The sequence below is a fragment of the Curcuma longa genome, chromosome 5 (assembly GCF_044706935.1).
Source record: "Curcuma longa cultivar G26 ecotype Majalengka, Jawa Barat chromosome 5, ITB_CL_G26_1.1, whole genome shotgun sequence".
NCBI classification, from domain to species: domain Eukaryota; kingdom Viridiplantae; phylum Streptophyta; class Magnoliopsida; order Zingiberales; family Zingiberaceae; genus Curcuma; species Curcuma longa.
Genome location: NC_133865.1, coordinates 8,956,165 through 8,971,262, shown reverse-complemented (window position 1 = coordinate 8,971,262; position 15,098 = coordinate 8,956,165). Strand labels below are relative to the sequence as shown.

Below are 15,098 nucleotides of genomic sequence, written 5' to 3'. Positions count from 1 at the left end.
TAATTTTTAGTGAATTTTTTTTTAATTAAACAATGGTTTTTTCCCGTTTTAAGAAGAAAATCAATTAATTAAGTTAGATTTTGTTTTATTTTAAAAAAATTGAATGATTACAATTGCCTAAGGAAGCATTTGATTGGGAATTTTTATTGATAATCTTGAATATCTATTTAATTTATTAATTGATTCTTAATTAATATAGTATTATTGTCATATTAGTAAATAAATTATAATTTGAGAATATGATTATCTTGACAGCCTAAGGTTTTCTGTGATTTCAAAAGTTAATAAATTTGTTTCATGATTACTCTCTGATTTTAAAATTAAATTAATTTAAATATATCATGAAATCTAATTGAAATTGAGTTAATTAATTTAATAATTTTTAATTTAAATACTTATAAATTAAAAAATAATTTATTTTATATTTAAAAAAATAAAATTAATGAATTATATCTATTAATTTAATGTTATTAAAATAATTATTTTAATGAATTATTTTATTAAAATATATATAAATTTATTTTAAAATTAATGAATTATATTTATTAATTTAATGAATTATTTTATTAAAAATATATAAATTTATTTTAAATTTAAAAAATAAAATAAATAATATTTATTTTTATATATATTATCAATTTATTATCATCATTAATATTATTAATTTAATTTACTTTATTTTAAAAATAAATTAAATTAAAGATAATATAGTAAATATTAAATTAATTATATTTTTATATAAATAAATTAAATAATATTAAATTATGTGATTATATTTACATAAGTAAGATTATATATGATAATTTGAATTAGAAAGAATTAATCAAACTTATATTTTTTAAAAAAATTGTAATATTAATAAACAGATCAAACTATCGATAGAGTTAAACAATTACAGACTGGTTCAACAACTAATCTTGCTAACTTTAAAATAAAATTATTTCCATAAAAAATGATTGGCTAAAATTTGTTAAATTATATTTTAAAACGATAAAAAAATATTTGTTTACTTTAATGATAATACATTTACGGACCTCAGAAAAAGCGAGAAGATCTCGTCTCAGAAGAATCATTCCATCCGAGCCGCTCCTTTTCCATCCAACGGTTCATATCCCTCACTGCCGATGCTTCGGTGTTCTAAAACGGATAGTAAGGAATTGGGAACAAGAAAGGGATTGAAAATAACGGCACTGTTCGGCGATTCGGCGATCTCCTCGTGCGTTCGATTCCGTGATCATCCCTCGCGCGCAGAGGATTCGCGGTATCGTAATCTCTTCTTCGCCTAGTTTGTTATACAGCTGCGGCGTGTTGCATGTACCTTGCAAACTGAAATTCCCTTTTTTTGGATCAAGAAGGTAGGTTTTTAAGCCTCTGATACTTCAATGTGGGTTTTTGATCTTGGTTTCTGTTGACTGTGGAAGTTTTGCATTTGTTGTAGGTGTTATAGACTTGGAGTATTTTGTTGGTTTACTCTGGGGATTGACGTGAGCAGGTGCGAGATGAAGCGGAAAAGAGCGCCTGAGGAGGAGATAGCGGAGGACTACTGCTTCGTCTGTAAGGACGGAGGACATCTCATGGTCTGCGATTTCAAGTGGGCTCTCGATTTCGGTTTACTGCTACTTTTAATCTTCTTTTCTTTGAAATTCTCAACTCCTTGTGTTGATCATTGATGACAGTTTCCGTATGACCTTTTCTTATGAAAAAAAAACATTTTTTTTCACCTGTGGCAATTTCTATTGTAGATTGGTCAACGAAGCACAATTCTTTTTTCGTAGTGTATGTCCTTGATTGAGTTGTAGTCACATTGCAATCTTTTCTCTTAGCTCTTTTCAGGAAAATTGCTATCACACCATCAGTAATGTCCATTCTGGTACCAAAACCGTTCCTTGCAGTTTTTTTGTTAGATAACTATGATTTATTGATTTCATATGATGTGTTGTACCAAAACCGTTCCATGAGAATTCCACCATGAACAACATATTTGGCATGACTACTGCTTCTCTTGTATTGTCATTTCTATCTGCCTCATATATATGTATCTATTAGTTTTTTTGTTCAGCATATTTCCTTGATTTAGTGGAACTGTTTATAGTTAACTTCAGCTGCCACTTTTTGCTTTGAATATGCTCTAAACTGTATTTCCCTTTTTCTAGGCATTGTCTTAAATCTTACCATCCTGAATGTGTTGGAAAGGAACCCTCAATATTGGAGTCCGAAGAAAGTTGGATTTGTGGTACATTCCTGAAACCTGATTCTTTTACCCACTCCCAATTGTTGTCGCCTTGATCATGCAAATATTATAACAAAACTTGCTGTTTGATGGTATAATACCACCTATTGACTATTGTTAAATATGTTCTGTTGAACTTCTCGAAATGGAGTTTCTGATATGGTATATTGATTCTTTTGCACTTTAGAAGCTTGTACCATCCTTATTCCTTTTTCATTTGACACATCAGTTGTGTATTGACTTATCTATCTAACAGACTGGCACTCTTGCTTTATCTGCCGAAAGAAATCAGCCTTTCAATGTTACTGCTGCCCAAGCTCTGTATGCCGCCATTGCTTAAAGGATGCTGAGTTTGTGAAATTCAAAAAAAGGACAAAAGGATTCTGCATTAATTGCTTAAAGATAGCTATGTTAGCAGAGGAGAACATAGATGTTGATTCGGATGGGGTATGTAAATATTTAAATTCCTGTCTGACTATTTCTGGGATTCCTTTATTTCAAGTTGAAACTGATTGACTATTTCTATTCCAAAAAATTCAGCTGTTTATACTTTATAGCTTGAGAATTAACAAATTAATCCATTGCTCAATTGCACTTTTACATATTAGATAAATGGGAAAAAAAAAGTTACTGCATGTTGATTGCTTCAATGTGCGTGCATGTCTATTCATGTCGTTTTCCTATCCTGAAGTCCAACTTTACTTGTTTCAGGAAAAGGTTGATTTTAAAGATATTGAGACCTACGAGTTCTTGTTTAAAGAATATTGGGACATAATAAAGGATAAGGAGGGATTGACGTTGACTGATCTTCAGGCAGCAAATGCCGCCCTTAAAAGAGGCAAACATTTAAAGGCTGAATCTGACGCAGATATGCTTGCTGAAGAGTATGCAGGATCTGATGCTTCTGAAAATGAATCAGATGATGGTATATTACCTCTTGTGAATGTGAAACGTGGTCGTGGTAGACCAAGAAAACATCTAGCAATGCCTAAATCAAAGAAAAGAGTGTTTCTTGGTTGGGGTTCTACAGAGCTTATCAATTTTCTTACTTCGGTTGGGAAGGATACGAAGGAACCTATTACACAGTTGGATGCAAATGAAATTATAAAAGATTATATACATAAAAACAATCTTTTTGATCCAGGCTCCAAAAGGAAAAATGCTGTCCTATGTGATGATAAACTGTATGCATTGCTTGGAAAAAGAAAAGTGAAGTATTACAAACTATACAACATACTGGAGAATCATTTCTGTGCAACAGACGAATCAGATGAAGAATTATCTATCAGTTCAGAAGAGGGTGTTCACTCAACTAGAAGATGCAAGAGGGAAAAAAAGGCTTTTGAGAACAAGAATCCTAACTGGCATCTGAAGAACTGCCAAAAGAATGCATTTGCACCACCTGAAATTCGTTATGCCTCCATAGTTGGGAAGAACATAAATGCAGTCTATTTGAAGAGATCTTTATTTGTAGAACTTCTTAAAACTCCTGACACTTTTGATGGAAAAGTCACTGGCTGTTTTGTGAGGGTGAAGCTTGATCGCAACGATTTTGAGTTTACACCAGCAAAGATGTACAAAGTGGGGCAGGTTTTAGGTTTGTCACTTATCATGTAATTGTTTTAATGTTTTTCATACATATCTCAAAGTTATCTAGAAAAAATATATTATTCTATGAATCTCATCATCCAACTACTACAACAGGTGTTAAGAAGTCTTTAGAAATGTACAAGATTAATGGAGAAATGCTCACCGACATTGTTCTCTGTGTTTCTAATTTTCAAAAGGATGTTCAGATATCCAGGTTATCGGAAGATGATTTTGAGGAGGTATGAAGATATCAATAGGTTCCTAGAATTTTAGCTTTGATAAATACATGGATATATACTTTGGTTTGTGGGAAATCTTTTGACACTAGTAAAATAGTTGCATAATTTCATTTGTAGGAAGAATGTGAAGAATTGTGCCAGTTGGCTAATAAAGGCCTCTTTAAAAGACCCACCGTCGTAAGTTTTCTTTTATTAGACTCCAACTTTCCTAAGTAGGAAGAGTCTGAACTTTATATAGTGTTGACTGTGTTCCCTGAGTCTAAATTGTCATCACAAGTTGTGCTAATTACGCCATTACTTCTTGTACAATGTTCATCCTTTTGAGCAATGTTGTTTACCAAAGTTTTACTGTTTTGGCAGGCAGAGTTCGAAAAGAAGATCATTAGTATTCATGCTGACAGAATGAATCATGTATGTCATTCCATATATATAGTGTGCAATGGTTATAGGTTTATAACTTGCATTTGGAGTAGCTCTGGTTGCATGATGTATCTAAACCCTTCGTTTCCATATATAGCAAGATTCATTTTGTTGTCTACTAGTGCAGCTGATACTTCTGCTTTTGGTTTTATTTTGCAGTGGATAGATAAAGAGATTGTGAGATTACAAAGATTAATAGATAGAGCAAATGATAAGGGATGGCGCAGAGAATATCCTTTAAAATATTTCATATACATGCATACATTCAACCTGCACTAACTGCATTGAACAAATGTGTATAACGACATTGTTTCATCTTGACCTTTTCTGGTTATTACGCTATTTGAATATATTGATCAAAGAGAGAAGCTTAAAACATCTGCTGAGCGGCAGCGTCTTCTTCAAGAGATTCCAAGAGTGATTGTTGATACCCAACCAATCGAAGGAAACACCCAGAGTCCCATCACAGAAAAGAAAGGTTCACTCATTGATTTAGCTTTGTGCATTAGCTGCATTGCTCTATTCATTACTTGAGAATATTGTTGAATCTGTTTTTTTTTTTTTTGTTTGGTTGCAGAAGATGAAGCAGTAGAAACTACTAAATCTAACATGACCACTAGCTGTGAGGTTATTGAAGTTGAAGACTAACCAAGTGTTGCATCATCCAATTCTCATTCAGATTTTTTTTGGAATGATTGCTCCCAGTACCATTTTTTTTTTCACATTATACTGTGTGATATTTTGCTGTTTCAGAATGATGATAATGGTGGGAACTGGGCAATTGTGCTAATGGCATCTACACTATGTTCTGACTCAAATTTAATGGTGGTATATGACTATATTTCTTATCACTTTGTGAAATAATATTCCCAGCTACGATTAATTTTCTCTCTAGTAGGAAGATAAGTTTGGATTACTAAATAAAATAAAATAAATCATGCAAAAAGGGCATATTTTGGAAAACAGCAAGATTTTGGATACATTTTATTATGCCCTGAACTTTTACTATTTTTTAAAAATATTTTCTCTATTTTTAGTAATGTTATTTTGTTATATACTTTATAAGATTATTTAAGTGCCCTTTTTTACAATGTTGTTTTAATATTTATATTTTGTTAAAAAATTAAAAAAACATCATTTTTTTTATTATCATGAAACAGACTTTTTATATTGAAAAAAGTTTTAAAAAGCACTTATCCTCAAATTTTTTTTTATTGCTGTAATAGTATTAATTTAACTGGTGCTAAAAATTATTATAATATAAAATAAAGTAATTTTGTTAAGAAATAGTTAGAGCAATTTTAGTTAAGATTTAATATTAACTAAAATTATTTCATCCTAATTAAATCTATTCCACCAATATTATAGCAGATTTACTCTAATGTTATTATTAGTAGTAAGTAATTTTAATTGAATTTGTTAATGATTAAGCAGTTTTAATTAATATTAAAATAAGTTTTAATAAAATTGTTATAATAATATTAGGATAATTTAATAAAATAAGAATATTTTTGATAAAAAAATTAAGATGCGTCATAAAATGCCCTTTATACAATAAGAATAAAGAACCAATTTTAATTATTCACTTTATCCACCGTTAATAAAAATTAAAATCAGTCGTTTATAAAATTTGAGATTAGAATAATTTTCTCGGTCACTTTATAAAAGTTACTTTAAATAGTAAAAAATCTAGGGTTTTATTTCCATACCGGCGGTTTTTATTGCATCGCTACGCAGCAGCTTCTCTTCCTTCGTCTTCCTTCGTCTGCCGCCATGTCCTTCTTTCGCCACCTCCTCCTCCGCTCCCTCCGCGGCGGCTCGGTCTCCGAGCTCCGCCGCCCACAACTCCTCGCCGCCATCTCTACCCCCTCCCGCCACTTCGCCTTCTCCTCTGCCGAGGAGGCCGCTGCCGAACGCCGCCGTCGCAAGCGCCGCCTCCGCATAGAACCCCCGCTCCACGCCCTCCGCCGCGATCCGAACGCCCCTCGCCCTCCGCGAGATCCCAACGCCCCCCGTCTCCCTGACTCCACCTCCGCCCTCGTCGGCCCCCGCCTCAATCTCCATAACCGCGTCCAATCCCTCATCCGCGGCGGCGACCTCGACGCCGCCTCCTCCACCGCCCGCCACGCCGTTTTCTCCTCAGTCCGCCCCACCGTCTTCACCTGCAACGCCGTCACCGCCTCCATGCTCCGCGCTGGCCGTGTCGACGACGTCGTCGCTCTCTTCACCTTCTTTTTCAACCAATCCAACATCGTACCCAACGTCGTCTCCTACAACATCTTGATTAACGCCCACTGTAACGCCGGCCGTGTCGATGTGGCCCTCGATGTCTACCGCCACATCCTGGAGAACGCCCCCTTTTCCCCCTCCTATGTGACCTACCGCCACCTCACCAAGGGCCTTGTCGACGCTGACCGCATGCAGGACGCCATCGATCTTCTGCGTGAGATGCTCAACCGCGGCCATGGCGCTGACTCTATGGTCTACAACACCCTAATGGCTGGCTTCATCGACCGTGGAAACATGGAAAGGGCTCTTCAGTTCTTCGATGAGCTCCGCGATCGCTGCCTGGTCTACGACGGTATCGTGCATTCGACCCTGATGGAGGCCTACTTCAAGCGAGGAATGGAAAAGGAGGCCATGGACTCGTATCAATCACTGCTAGACCGGCAGTTCAAGATGACCCCTGCCACCTGCAACGTCCTCATCGAGACCTTGCTGAGGCACGACAAGCTGGCTGAGGCAGAAGCAATGTTCGAGAGTATGCTGAACAACCACTCCCCGCCTAGCTTCACAGCGATCAACACCGACACCTACAACCTGATGGTCAACCAGCGCTTCAAGGAAGGGAAGTTCATCGAGGCCATCGAGACATTCCACCGGCAGCCCAAGAAGCCTGTCATCATGGACGTCGGCTGCTTCAACAACATTATCGGAAAGCTCTGCGAGAATGGCTTGCTTCCGGAGGCAGAGAAGCTGTTCGGCGAAATGCCTGAGAAGTCAATTAACGCGGATGCAACAACTCACAGGACTCTTATCGATGCTTGCTTCAGGGTTGGAAGAACAGACGATGCATTGGAATACTTCGAGAAGATGATCAAAAGCAGCGGCGAAAGCCCTGGCTTCAGAGTCGACGTCGGAGTCTACAACACGATGTTTGATGGATTGGTGAAGGCAGGACGCATCGACCAAGCAATGGAGGTTTTTGGCAAGATGTGGGAGAGGGGAATCAGACCTAATCAGTCGAGCTACGAAGTTCTGGTCACTGCATTGTGCAACGTGGGAGACCTCGATCGAGGACGAGAGCTGCTTGAGCAGATGCTACGGAACCGCATGAATGCTACCCCTGAATTCAGTGCTTTCCTACTGGATGCTTTCGGCAATGCAGGTCGGAGCCAGGAGATAGAAGGGCTAGTTGGTGGCAGTTCGAGCAATGTTACTTCTCAAGCACAGCAGGTAGCTATTTCGAATTAGATATTTATTTACCATTCAAAAACCAAAAAAGACGATCGATCTTTTAAGTTGTTGGAATTCCAGTTTAAGGTATTTGTATGGGCAGTTTTGTTTAAGATAATGTCATAACAACCATTGTATGAACAAAGAATATTTATCTATTGCCCCCGAGGCATAGCTGAGTTCGTTACGATGCACCAGACTTGCAGAAGAGAGCAAGGGTTCGAATCCTGGTGAAGTCAGACAATACTCTTCTGCGTCGTGATCAATTGCAGTTTTTCGATTTACCTCCTCATAAATGGTCGTGGAGCCGACCGTTGGGACCGTTAAGGTGGCAGATTCCACTCTTTGCAGAAGAATATCTATCTATTCATGGTGTTCACTTATCTATTTTAGCTACTTCACTTTTTTCGTAAAAGGTGAAATTCATCCCTCAAGCTCTATACAGTTGATCTTACGATCTTCTATAAAAAGTTAAATCGAGAAATTGTAGTTAGTCACGACGGTGGAGAATATTGTCTCAGTTATCTTCTTTTACAATTCTGCTCCGTCGTAACTAAATCAGATATGTTCATCTATTTTAGCTATTTCAGCCTTTATGTCAGCCTTTATGTGATATTGTGAATGACACTATTGATTCTTTTTGGGGTGAAATGGATTTTGAGCTACGCTGTCTGGAAATGACGTTTAGACTGCCGTCCCCGTTTCCGAAACGTTGGGAAACGTTTCCACTTACAAGAAACGGCCAATGGAGGCCGTAGTGACTTTGGGGCTAGGCGGCGTGATCGCAGAGCGGGCGAGTGCAGCGTTAGAGCTCCTCTGCACGGTCTCGGACGGCGCACGCGGAGGTGCGGAGCCACTCCGCGACAGCACCGGCGCTAGCTGGAGCAGTAGAAAAGATGACAGGGAGGGGGCAAGAGTACGCCATCGGGGTGATGGCGGCGATATACGACGGTGTGGAGGCGAGAAGAGCAGTGGTAGCAGCGATGCAGGGGGATTGCAGTGCCCGGGCACAGCGGAAGGGGGCGCAGCTGCTACGCGCGCTGCATGAGAGCAAACGGCTGGTGGAACGGTGGGTGCGACGGAGAAGACGAAGGGGGTTCTTGTCCATTTCCAAAATCTGAAAATTTCATTATTGCCGTTTCTTCATTTTCATTTCCGCGTTTTTCGTTTCTCGTCTTCTAGACAGCATAGATTTTGAGGAATCGAATTTCTCTTTGGAAAAACCAATTATATAAATTCTTTTTGGGAAAAAAAATCTCCCAAAATTTCATGACAATTAAAGAAACAAGCAGTGGGAAAAGAGAAAAATACTAAATTAAGTATTTTTAAGTAAAAGAATGCATTTTTAAAATAATAATAATATTCATTTAAAAATTAAACATCAAAACCGCAACTGAATTCGATTGGGTGCTGGAACAATTGGCGGAGCAGAACGGAACGGAACCGACTAATCTGGCGCACGCGAAACGGATTCACTTTCGTCACAACGATTCCTTTCCTTCCGCCGACGCCGACAGCCCGACGACTCTCTTCGATCTGCTTCTCTTGTGATCTCAATTCCAATAATCCGACCTCTCTCATCGTCTCCTTGGTGGTTCTCCGCCCGCTGCCGAGTGCCGACGGATCTCCAACGCCCCGCCTCACGTTTCTCGATCTGACATCGCCGCTGCATGCGCCGCAGCCCCCGCGCCAGGATCTAGCGGCGGGGGCCGTCTGCGCGCCTGTCTGCTGAGCCGGCTCTGCGGCCGATCTCGTATAGCGGTTGAAGTGAGTTCCTGATTAGTGCGGGAAGGGCGGGGTAGCAGCTAGGGTTCTTGTTTGGTGTTCGAGATGGCTGCCGCCACTGCGGCGTCCGGCGGGAATTGGGTCGAGACGTACACTGGAATGTCTTCGGATAACATCAAGGGTTTGGTCCTCGCGTTGTCCTCTAGTTTGTTTATCGGTGCCAGTTTTATCGTCAAGAAGAAGGGGCTCAAGAAGGCCGGGGCTTCCGGAGTCAGAGCTGGTGATTTTTTTTTTCTTCTTCTTTTTTCTCTCTCTCTCTCTCTCTTTTAATCTTGGCTCTCAAATTGTTGATCTGCTGATTGCAAATCTCACCATCAGTTAAGTAAATATAGTTTTAAGTTCGGATTTTCGCTTTCTCCTCTCTCTTGTGGTGCTTTCTGCCCCTTTTCCCTCCTGCTTGATTAGCAATCTGAACTGTATAATTTCTGTGATAATAGAATGCATACTGATGTTTTATTGTCCTTTATTAAACAGGATTTCACCTGATCACTAGTGCGATTAGGACATTTCTCATTGGATTATTCTTTAGACATTTCCCATATTGGACTTCCTTTCAATTTTAGCTTGTGGTAGAAGTTGATAAAACAAAGAGTTGGAAACATCTCAAGTTAGTCTACTTTAGAAGCCATTCTTCATCGTACCTAAAAAATATATAATTTTTGAATGGATTGGGAATCACAAAACGGGTTTAACCAGATAACAGAACAGCCAACACCATTCTCCAGCCTAGATAAATAAAAGGAGAGTTATAGTAGATTATTACTTGGATCATAAAACTAAGTCAGCAAGCCCCTGAAAATATGCCTTAACTTTATTTGGTGCAAAGCAAGTGTTTTACTAGCCATGTTGCCTGCTAAAGGGAAGCATAAGACTCACGTTGCTGACCTATAATAGTTGTGTTGATTCATATGTACAATCATTTAGTATATACCTATGTCCCAGATTTATAACTGAAATTGATGGAGATAATTAACCCCCAGAGATTATTTGTGATCAATAAGGAGGTTGCCTAAACTGTGAATAGCAACTGCCATAGAATTATGTCGTTAAAATTGTACCAATATATTATGACTATCTAATGTTTTACTATCATTCAGATTGTTACTCTACTTCTAGTTATGATCTTGTGTGCATAATTCAAAATTCAGATTCACAAATATTAGATATGGGCAGTCTGGATTTTGAATTTAACATTATTTTAACTGACCTAACTAGATCTGGAGTGTGCATGATTGAGAATGGGAAATTTACCTTCTACGTCAAAATTTCCCAAGAAGTCTATTTTGCATATTTGATTGTTAAATGTGGATTATGGAATATTTGCATAATTTTTAGCTGACAAATTTAATTGTCATATGATACTCTTAGTGCAATTATCCTGCAATTTCTCAAACATCTGTTTCTTTGTTCTTTGAATAATTTTTGTTTAAGTTCTTCCCTATTAGAAGAAGATTCATGTGACTTCTTTTGTCAAAGTATTTGTTTATGCTTGTATTATGCCTAATAATGCTTGATGTAAAAGATTATTCATGCAGAACTCAGCACCAAAAAGTAAAATTTTTTAAAGAGAGAATTGAATTAGATTTACAGCTTGCATGAATGCTATATATCACAGATCAAGGAGTAGTTCTTTTCTTTCAGGATTTAAAAGAGTAGTAAGCTTAGAGGACCAATTGCATGTGAGAATGAGGGTACTATTTACCAATATAGACAAGTTGGAGCAGTGGGTCCCACATCTATGCAGTGGGACCCACAAGCATGCAGTTGAGTGTGTCATTAGATTGTTGGAGTTGTATGCAATGGGTATCTAGCTATTTTTTATATTATATACCTGGATGGAAGTGATCTTCTTCGGGTGTATTATCATACCAAGTAGGAATTTGATATTCTAGGCAGACAGCATGTCTAAATATCACAAAAGCATCGTATGACAATTTGGAAACTTTTCTCCTTTTAATTCAATCACTATTTTCCAAACTTTTGGAATTCTGATATCTCTTAGTAGTTACATGATTGTGATCTTGTTGAAAGTGGTTCTAGCATTCATAATTTTGCTGGACGCTACACTCTTTACCTAATTTTGCCAAAAATAACTTATTGCTGCAATCTAGCTGGCTGTTCATTTTTTTTATGCAATTATGTCTTCTATATTTTTTTTCAATTACATGAAAAAGTACCTAACTATGTTTAAACTGGCAAACAGGAGCTGGCGGGTATTCTTACTTGTTTGAACCACTTTGGTGGGCTGGCATGATAGCAAGTGAGTATGTCTTATGATTTCAGATATGTTGGTCTTAGTTGGTTCCTTTAGTAATAAGATGGGATATCATTTTAATTGCTATAATTAGAATTTCACTGTTGAATTGTGGCATGCAATAAAATACTGAAATCAATGTAACCTGTGTGTTACAATTATTTGGGTTTATTTGGATACTTTTCTGAAGTTTGAATGATAAAACTATTTCCCTTTTTGTTACAGTGATTGTTGGGGAAGTTGCTAATTTTGCAGCATATGCATTTGCTCCTGCCATTCTAGTAACTCCTCTTGGTGCTCTAAGTATAATCATCAGGCATGACCTTAATCATCACAATACATTGTGATACCTACTGTTTCTTTACTTTGTCTGGCAATCCTTAACAAAAAATTTGTGTTTCCAGTGCTGTGCTTGCATATGTCATCTTACAGGAAAAGTTACATATTTTTGGCATTCTTGGATGTGCTCTTTGTGTTGTGGGGTCGACTACAATTGTGCTTCATGCACCCCAAGAACGTGAAATCAAGTCTGTGACAGAAATCTGGGATCTGGCAACTGAACCAGGTGTTCACCTTTCTCTTTCTGCAATATGTGTGTACTTAGGAGATATCCTAGTCAGTAATGAGCCATAGAACTTAGAAGAGCAACTAACATATGTTCATATTTGTACAGCTTTTTTGTTCTATGCAATAATTGTGCTCGTAGCAGCCTTGATACTTGTATTCCGATTCGCCCCTCAATATGGGCAAACACATATTATGGTCTACATCGGCATTTGTTCTCTTGTTGGTTCTCTCTCGGTATAAGACATATTTTGCTACTTTTTGTCAAAAAGTTGGAGTATGGAAAATAACTTATTTTAATTTCTTTATTGGCAGGTTATGAGCGTGAAAGCTCTTGGAATAGCTCTAAAGTTGACATTTTCTGGAGTGAACCAATTGACTTATCCCCAAACCTGGGTATTCACAATTATAGTAGTTTCATGTGTCACTACCCAAGTGAACTATCTCAACAAGGTATAAGAGTGTCCTCTGAGCATCATTTTTAGCAATTTAATTGTCATGTTTGAAATATTAACTTCTACATCAGCCCCACTGGCACTAATCTTAAACATAGTCCAATAGTCGTTTAATCTGGTTTAGCAGTTAACTTCTTTAGCATAATTAGCACAGTGTGAAAAATTCCAAAAAATGATAGTGCTTATCTCTCTGAAGTTACTAATATTCTTATCCCTTGTTTAAATATTGTCAGGCTCTTGATACATTTAACACTGCAGTTGTGTCACCCATATACTATGTGATGTTTACATCATTAACCATTTTGGCTAGTGTGATTATGTTCAAGGTAACTGCTTTTATCATAGATGTTGTATCAGATTTCTATTTTGACATTTACTTACCTTTATTCTCAAGTTCTTGGTACACTGGATGCTGTATTGCTCATCTGCTATCCTTGTTTCATGTTTGATTATTTGAGTTGGCGCTATCAAGTTCAACTGCTCCCATATGACTTTTTGCAACCTTAGTTATATTTTTGTTTGAAGTTTACATCGTTATCGTTGCCATATAATGGGAAGCTCATAACTTGAAGGTTGACATGAAAACCTAAGTTTTCCAGCCCATATAATATTCTTTGGTTTAGTTGGCTAAAATAAGTTTGATGATGTCAATAGTAACTTGAAGTCATCAATCTAGGGATTGTTTCAGCTCACATAATCCTTTTGCCATGCAATTGGTATGCAATATTGTGTAATTCTACCGTCCGATGAACCAAAGACCATCTTAGGACTGCATATGCAATATTCAATTTGTTCCCTTACTGTGTAGGCCTGTGTGTGTGTGTGTGTGTGTGTGTGTGTGTGTAGTAGGTTTAGATGTAAAACGACCCACCATATAATTCACATGGGGTATGCAGGTTCATAGACAGCTGCATATGCAATCAATAGCTAAAATATATTAGAGTTACTGGAGTTGTTTTGCTACATTAACCTTGATTATCCCTAGGATAAGTACGCTTCAACCTATACAACTCATATAATGTATACATTGAACAATCTAATGCCTTTCTGAATGGCACTCACAGTCTGCAGTTAAATGCATATGCATTTGAATCACTTTTTAAAACACTGGTTGAGATGCACAAGTCAATAAGTAGACACTTCTCGTTCAAGAAACTCTTCAATGATAAAATACCATTCAGTTTCAAGTGAACATGGAGAAAAGTGGTTTAGAACTTTGATAGAGTATGGTTAATTTTAGTTAGGACATTAATTTACACTATATAGGATCATTGTGGAGAGATAATATGTTTGGAATCATGTCTGATAAGATGTTTATCAATTTAAATTGTTTGCTTTTGTGCCATGTGAGCTGTATGTACACGTTAATATTCTTGACTATCAATTTGCCTACAGGACTGGGATCGACAAAAGCCCACACAGATTGTTACGGAGATGTGTGGCTTTGTCACCATTCTTTCTGGGACATTTCTTCTTCACAGGACCAAGGACATGGTGGATGGTTAGTTCCATCTCCTACTCAAATAAGATCAGATTAGCATAGATTAGATTCTCAAATAAGATCTTGCAGGTTCGCATCACTCTGGTCGCCTTTCTAAACATGCCAGTGAAGACGACTATTCCTCCGAAGGCACTCTGCTCAAATCTCCGGACTTTTGGCAACCATGACAGATCGAGGTGATGCCCATTTTCTCTCTGTACCAAGAGAATGCTCAGACCCCTTAGAAAAGAGAGGCATTGCCAAATACAATGGGGGTAATTACATTTAGTTTATATATGTAATTTTATATTCGTTTTATAGAAATTAATTAGTTCTTGTGAGACATGAGTTTAAGTAGAATATAGGATGATAAAAATTGTCAAAATCTCCATCAATTGTTTTTTAAAAAAAAAGATTTGATTGCAATGATCTTCTTCGACAAGAACAGGTACATGCTATTGTGTTCAAATAGCATTCATCTTGTTTAATTAATTGTTTGTTTCAGAATTTAATGGAACCAGACAGTGAAATTAATTTGAATCGACTGGTCATTGGTCAATGTTCCTCTGGCGGTCAGGACCTGCTTTCCCTCGGTCCAGGGCCAAGCGATAGCCGTCGGATGAAA

At 37.4% G+C, this 15,098-nt stretch overlaps 3 protein-coding genes across 4 annotated transcripts; all 3 read left to right on the top strand.

The window, feature by feature from the left end:
* The first annotated feature begins 1,191 nt into the window (after positions 1-1,191).
* LOC141829601 (uncharacterized protein At5g08430-like) lies at positions 1,192-5,347 on the top strand. Of its 2 annotated transcripts, none has more exons than XM_074717111.1 (11): positions 1,192-1,261; positions 1,439-1,591; positions 2,154-2,233; positions 2,487-2,677; positions 2,942-3,827; positions 3,935-4,059; positions 4,177-4,236; positions 4,420-4,470; positions 4,639-4,709; positions 4,818-4,957; positions 5,057-5,347. In XM_074717111.1, the coding sequence occupies exons 2-11, from the start codon at positions 1,500-1,502 to the stop codon at positions 5,125-5,127; spliced, it is 1,767 nt and encodes a 588-aa protein (XP_074573212.1). In that variant the 5' UTR covers positions 1,192-1,261; positions 1,439-1,499; the 3' UTR covers positions 5,128-5,347. The 2 variants fall into 2 exon arrangements, with proteins under 2 accessions (XP_074573212.1, XP_074573211.1); XM_074717110.1 differs by having other exon boundaries at positions 1,192-1,355.
* Positions 5,348-6,208: 861 nt separating this feature from the next.
* Positions 6,209-8,089, top strand: LOC141829511 (uncharacterized). Its single transcript, XM_074716999.1, has one exon. The coding sequence runs from the start codon at positions 6,253-6,255 to the stop codon at positions 7,951-7,953; it is 1,701 nt and encodes a 566-aa protein (XP_074573100.1). The 5' UTR covers positions 6,209-6,252; the 3' UTR covers positions 7,954-8,089.
* A 1,275-nt stretch (positions 8,090-9,364) lies between these two features.
* On the top strand, positions 9,365-14,814 carry LOC141829025 (putative magnesium transporter NIPA4). The gene is made up of 9 exons (XM_074716435.1): positions 9,365-9,940; positions 11,924-11,980; positions 12,200-12,290; positions 12,379-12,539; positions 12,648-12,775; positions 12,854-12,991; positions 13,227-13,319; positions 14,389-14,494; positions 14,564-14,814. Exons 1-9 carry the CDS (start codon positions 9,766-9,768, stop codon positions 14,659-14,661), a joined length of 1,047 nt encoding a protein of 348 aa, XP_074572536.1. The 5' UTR covers positions 9,365-9,765; the 3' UTR covers positions 14,662-14,814.
* Positions 14,815-15,098: the final 284 nt, after the last annotated feature.

What these genes read in the sequence shown, in the direction of transcription:
- LOC141829511 (XM_074716999.1), top strand. Translation starts at nt 6,253, where the DNA reads ATGTCCTTCTTTCGCCACCTCCTCCTCCGCTCCCTCCGCGGCGGCTCG.
- LOC141829601 (XM_074717111.1), top strand. Translation starts at nt 1,500, where the DNA reads ATGAAGCGGAAAAGAGCGCCTGAGGAGGAGATAGCGGAGGACTACTGC. An exon ending in CTCATGGTCTGCGATTTCAA is followed by an intron (nt 1,592 to 2,153) that starts GTGGGCTCTCGA and finishes CCCTTTTTCTAG; the next exon opens with GCATTGTCTTAAATCTTACC. An exon ending in CGAAGAAAGTTGGATTTGTG is followed by an intron (nt 2,234 to 2,486) that starts GTACATTCCTGA and finishes TCTATCTAACAG; the next exon opens with ACTGGCACTCTTGCTTTATC.
- LOC141829025 (XM_074716435.1), top strand. Translation starts at nt 9,766, where the DNA reads ATGGCTGCCGCCACTGCGGCGTCCGGCGGGAATTGGGTCGAGACGTAC. An exon ending in GTGGGCTGGCATGATAGCAA is followed by an intron (nt 11,981 to 12,199) that starts GTGAGTATGTCT and finishes TTTTTGTTACAG; the next exon opens with TGATTGTTGGGGAAGTTGCT. An exon ending in GCTCTAAGTATAATCATCAG is followed by an intron (nt 12,291 to 12,378) that starts GCATGACCTTAA and finishes TTGTGTTTCCAG; the next exon opens with TGCTGTGCTTGCATATGTCA.